Source organism: Glycine soja, chromosome 17, assembly GCF_004193775.1.
Source record: "Glycine soja cultivar W05 chromosome 17, ASM419377v2, whole genome shotgun sequence".
NCBI lineage: Eukaryota > Viridiplantae > Streptophyta > Magnoliopsida > Fabales > Fabaceae > Glycine > Glycine soja.
This window is the reverse complement of record NC_041018.1, coordinates 29,493,089-29,499,271: the sequence shown is the minus strand read 5'-3', so window position 1 is coordinate 29,499,271 and position 6,183 is coordinate 29,493,089. Positions and strand designations below refer to the sequence as shown.

At 35.3% G+C, this 6,183-nt stretch overlaps 1 protein-coding gene across 1 annotated transcript; it reads right to left on the bottom strand.

Moving 5' to 3' along the window:
• Window positions 1–642: 642 nt before the first annotated feature.
• Window positions 643–5,329, bottom strand: LOC114391812. Its single transcript, XM_028352787.1, has 2 exons — window positions 4,751–5,329; window positions 643–1,361 (listed from the first exon to the last, which is right to left on the bottom strand). The coding sequence occupies exons 1-2, from the start codon at window positions 5,178–5,180 to the stop codon at window positions 841–843; spliced, it is 951 nt and encodes a 316-aa protein (XP_028208588.1). The 5' UTR covers window positions 5,181–5,329; the 3' UTR covers window positions 643–840.
• Between the last annotated feature and the right edge of the window lie 854 nt (window positions 5,330–6,183).

The following is a 6,183-nucleotide window of genomic DNA, read 5'->3' as shown; positions in this document are numbered from 1 at the left end:
TTGCTTGTTCTCAACCTGTACATTGATGCCCATTTTGTTCGGCTGTGGTGTGACAAATCTCTCAAAAAGCCTATGAGAAAACGACGTCGGTCTGAAAGCGGTAGTTTAAAAAGAGGTTGCAACAGCAGAAAGGATTGTACTACCTTTGTGGTAACAAGAGCTAACACAAACACAATAATGTTTTTGGTAACAACTAAAGTATACAGTCACACACTCACCAAAAGCCACTAGGTTATGCCTTTACAAGATCCATTTCAACCAAAACTAAGCAACGTCGAGTGCAGTATCGGCGTCAAAGAAGAAAAGGTTGACACACTCTGTTATGTCTATTGGAGGTCTAAATAAAAAGAATTTACAGAACAGGGTAGGTGTAATATTATGGGTATTTTAATAAATTGCATATAATGTAATATATCCAGAAAATTGTAAAATTTCCTAACCATACAATTATTGATATTATATCGGTTAATGGGCAATTCCAGTTATTCCCCCTTAGTTAACGTGAGAAAACACACCATTGGAAAAATTTTAATTTTTCTTTTGGTTGTTGCCCAATTTCAGTTATTCCATCTTAGTTAATGTGAGAAGACACACCCTTGGAAATTTGTAACTAGAGCTTTTCTATTTCTTGGGCAGTTCCTGTTTGAGGAAAACGTTAAATTCATAGTTAGAATAGTAAACAAATGCGTCTCGTTAAGCTGTAATAAATTACTTTCACATGAGCAGCATCAGTGATTGAACACAACCAGAGAGTCTACACAATAAAGAAACAACATTCAACTATGCTTCATTCTATCACTGACCAGAATAGAAAATAGTTACAAAAGAACATTGTAATGTTCATTTGCACTCTTGGGGAGTATCACATAGACACTTAAGGGTGTTGAAGAAATTTCCCAGGCTTACTATGAGCTTGTCCCCTTGGCCTCTTGTAAAGTCATACGAGTCCTCTAAATTTTGTGAGCCACCTCCTTTATAGTCTGCTGCTGATTCACTAGCAATTGCTTCAATCTCTACTGCCAACTCTTGCAGTTTCAGAGACAATGTTTCCTCATTTTCTTCCCTGCTAATTGTTATCCTTTCTGTGCCGATCGGCTTCGGCCTTTCAATTTGGTGGTAGTTTTCATTAAGCTCTACTTCGCCAAGGCTCTTTGGTGGCATCACCAAGTGCTTTGGAGGCCTTTCTGCAGTACCTTTCAATTTGGGTCTTGATTCTAGGAAGTCTTTCAAATACTCGTCTTCTGAATTATCATCATCCTCCGGTCCTTCTTCATGGCTGTCATCAGGCCTTTGTTCATGAAATTTCTTAGGCTTTTGAACTTGGTGTCTCGATTTACTTCGTTGCCTTTTTCTTTTGGACCCTATTCATTGAACTTATAAAGATTTATCAGTTGTGAAGTTCTATACAGTAAAGAGATAATAAAAATACAAGTTACATGGTAATGCTCCAAACGAGATTCAACTACTTAGTTTCATATTTCATTCATTTCCTAAATAGTTAAAAGAACAAGGGGAAAAAAAAGAAAAAAGAAATGGAATTATATCATGTTGATCAAAACACTCCCTCAAGCTATAATTTAATTTTCAAAATTCAAAAACAGATTAAGAAAATTTGGCACCAACTGTGATCATTTTAGAATTAAACTGCCTTAGACAATCATTGAATCATTTAAGAGCCACATTACTTTTAAGTCTCCACATGTATCATCTATATCATGGTTCTTCAACAATTTCAAATATTTATCAATGTTTTTAAATTATTTATTGTTTATGCTCAAGTAAAATTTGTAGGCACCTGTCAGTTTTTTTTTTTTTTGTTTTTTTCTCAATTTGCACTCAAGGAAAAAGAATCAAACTCACTATTAAGTATCCAATTTTGAATTCTTGGGTCATATAAAATGTGTATCAATCTTCCTTGTATTATATTTTCATTTTAAAGGAAAAAAATCATTGTATATCTTCAAATTTATATAACCACTAAACACCAAAAGTAAGTTTTGCAATTATATTAGTTTACATAAGGCTATTCATTTATTTATTGTAGAATATCATCTCTAGACAATATATCAAAATATCATTATTGTATCTTATAATAATTAAAGTATCTTTTTGTAGGGTAAGTATCTTAGATGATTTCTTTGGAGTGGTTTTTATTTTTATAATATTATTACGCGATTTGTTTCCTTGTTTAAGATGCAAAATTCGATTAAATAGGGGTTAATGCGTAGCATTTTGTAACACGTCAACACCACATACCTATCTAATTCTGAATAATTCACTGTGTTATTGATAATAGAAGAGAAAACGAGAAAGTATAGAGCCGTAGCCACCAAGAATGAGAAATCTCTAGACCCTCAATAACAACAATATTCTCAACATGGTTCCCAAATTTCCTCCACCACACCCATATAACAGAATTCCCCTACAGACTCAACCTTATCTCTCTATTACCAACTCACCTCTGACTAATTCTTGCTTATAGCTGTATTGGGCCTTGGCCTTCGTTATTTAGGCCTACAGGAATTCACTAACAGTTAGGAGTGTCATTCCTATCAGATTCCGTAATTTATATTGTTATTCGTTGAGTCCACATTCTATATATATTAAAGGGTTTGAATAGGAAAGGCGAAAAGAGTTGAACTCATCAGGTCACTCCATTTAACATGGCCTTTTGGAGGGTTGGGTTACACATAGCAATCCATGAATTAGCCTAATCTGCCCCAAACATAAAAGTTGTGGCAGGGCAGGTTGGCTCATTGGTCCTTTTATTCCCCATTGGTGTTGGATCATGGACTAATGGCTTTAGATTTAGGACTTTGTGCTAATTATTAAGATCTGTCTGGTTTGAGAGAAAACATATGTTTTCATTTTTTTTTTGTTTTTATAAAATTTTTACTAAAAGACCACATTGCTTTCACATTTCCTTCTCTTGATTCCAGATTTCACTTTGGTCGCCAATTTCTGGTTGCATGACAACCTATATTTTCTAAGATGGTTGTGTAAATGAACTACTAATTCAACAGCCACAATCCACAACCTCCATTATCGACCTCCAAATTTTACAGCCACCATCAATCCAAGCCTAGCTGTCTTCCATGCAGGATGTACTCAATGATGCAACCAGCTCCTATGCTGTTGAGGCCTATGTGGCATCATCTTCCATGCAAGGGCAAGGACCTTGCATCACAGCCTTCCTACTGGCGGATCCAGTGACCCATGCAAGGAGTTGCTGCAACCCATCAGGGCACCCTGAGTCAATCATTTTTTTGTCCAACATTTTATTGTCCAGATGTCATAGCAGAAAAAGTTGGCCTTCTCAATCTATTTTTAGAAATGGGCCAACCCACCCTGTCATGTTTTCAACAAGGCGAATTGATTCAACCCGCTTTGCCAATTCTAATTCTGAAGTGCATGTTCAAATCTAAAACTAAAATATACAGCATGTTCATATTAAATGACTAATTAAATTCCATAATTTGTTCATTACCTTTTGCTAAGCAAGAGAGAAATCAGAAACCAGGCAAGTTTATAACTAAAAATCCCCTCAATTTCTTTTCATGAATTTGTATTCATTGATGAGGGCCCTAATTCAACCCAAGACCCCAAAGCCTACTTTCACTTCCACCAATGTAACCTGAAACACTTATATATCCCCCAATTAAATAAACAGTAACACCAATAATAGGGTTCCATTATTTCTTTTGTAATCACCATTTAGCAACACTACCATCTAGCAAATGTGTGTCCTTTAGAGAGCTCAAGAGTCAAGAATACATTTAAGCTGTATGTATGCCAAGAATAAAACAAAATTGGCAAAAGTAGAACTGCACAATGAAGAAGCAACCATAGATACAACAAATCAAATCAAATCATATGAATAAATAATCATAATTCTTAAACACAAAGTAGCTAAGGAGTGTTGGCTCCCGATACAACAAATCAAAAACTTGTTTACAGCTTCTATTCTATGTTGGAAAGTTGCATCTGAATTTATAAAAATATCATTTTAAATCCTTAAAATTATTAAATTCTAGTAAATCAAATCAAATGATAAGACTAACATGGATTAAAAATTGAGTTTAATTTTTTTTAGTCTTAATCCTCTTGTTCTTCAGGTGAAAAGGACCATGACTAATTCGTTCGACAAGGTGATAAATAAAGTTCGACCAATAATTATTTTCGTCAAAGATCAAACTCAAATACTATCCAAACGATTTCATAATAAACTTTAGCATATTAACCACCATTGTTCAATCACTTGGTTAATTTTCATATTAAGTGGGTGAACAATTACAACCTTAGTATATGTAACAAATGTAAAAAAAAATAAAAAATCAACAATTAAAAATCATCTTATAGAGTAACTGTTACAAAAGTCAGTAATCTTTCCCCACGTAACAATCTATAATTATAGGGCAGTATAAAATACTTTAACTCTAATTAATTTCTACGAACAAGCCTATGGTTCGAGTGGAACAGAGCTTTGATTGGAAAAAATATCATTGGGAGGGAAGATCTACTAAAGGTAGTCAGTCAGCATCTCAAGAAAGCTGGTGGATACTCTCCCCACCACGCACCAATGCCATTGTGACAAAGAAAATCTCTAATTAAATTCCATTTTTTTAAAGTTTCAGAAATTAAATTAACCCGTAATTATATTTGAATTTTATTTTTGTGAGATTTGGTGTATCACTCTTCCAAAAACAATAAAATCGACGAGTCAAGCCAAATAAATCAAAAAGGTGCGTACCGATTTCCACAGTGGCGTCATGTTCATCGTTCCCATCTTCTTCATCATCGCTCTCGGGATCAACCAGCCCCCGCTCCTCACGCGCTCTCACGACGCGCTCGACGGCCTCGAAAACCTCGCGCTCAAAGCCCGGCGGCAGCGCGCGCCTCTCTCCTCTGGCGCCGTCGTAGTCGTTGAGCAGCGCGCGCCACTTGCGGCGGCACTGCGGGAGGCTCCGCGGCACGTCGAGAGCGGCGCAATTCTCGGCGATGATGTTCCACTGCTGGTACGAGGAGAGCGCGACGGAGCAGTCCGCCTCCACCGCCGCGACCTCGTTCACCAGAATCAGCGACTCTGTCACGCTCCAGTCCGGCTCCGCCTGCGAGCGCGTGCGCCGAACCGCGCTACCCGAAACGGCATTGGTGATGACGTCTTCGTCGTGCTCCTTCATTCCTTTCTTCGCCTCGGTTTGTTCCAACGTAGAAACCTCAAAGGAATCTCCGCCAGAAGAAGGAGGTGCGTTTGTGGCATTAGAGCACTGACCATGTCCGAAACCCTCGCAACGATTTTCTCTCAAACGTCGACGTATTGTTAACCCGTGTTAGGCTTTTGTTTATTTTAGAAATGTTATTCTATAATTAACATTTGTATTATGGAAAAGGTTTTTAAAATGGGACCAATCACAAAAAGCGTGAATGTATTCAGGATTCCATAGTTTAAGGTTCAATAGGTTGAACAATGGTTGAAATAATTTTAATAAACTAATATTTTCTTTAAAAAATTTATATAATACACTAACTTATATTAAACAAAAAATAATATGATATGCATAAATTTAAAATATTATAAAATAAACTTAACTTAAAAATATCATACTAATTAATAGGTTATAAAAAGTCATAACATATAACAAAATTATAAACCAAATCTAATATATCATAATATTTAAGTTCAACATTACCAAATAAAACTCATTGATAACTACAAGTAAAAGTAATAGATATAATTTTCAATCATAATAATTATTGAGATTGATTCTATCACACTCACACATGATTGTAATAACATTAGCATCTCCACCTGTTGAACCACAACCACCATCACTACTTTCAACTTGAAATTTCATATTGTTAAGATTTTCATCACCTATTTCAATAACAAATAAATAGAAAATTTGGATTTTAACTCAAAAACAATATTTAACAAATGAAACGTGTGTTAGATCAAAGCTTCAAGCCCTTAGTTTTAGTTTTGGTTTTATCATTTTGAAATGCCAAACATGTTTCATAGATGAGACATTTGTATTAAATGTTTTTAGACTAGGCATGTGTGTGATATAGTTTAAGTCCTTTTCATGCTTTGTGTTGATCAAATATGAAGTGAATGAAGTATTCTAGTTCTCTAAGTTTCCTAAAAACTTACTTGTACTTAAAATTTGGCTAGAAGCATCAAAT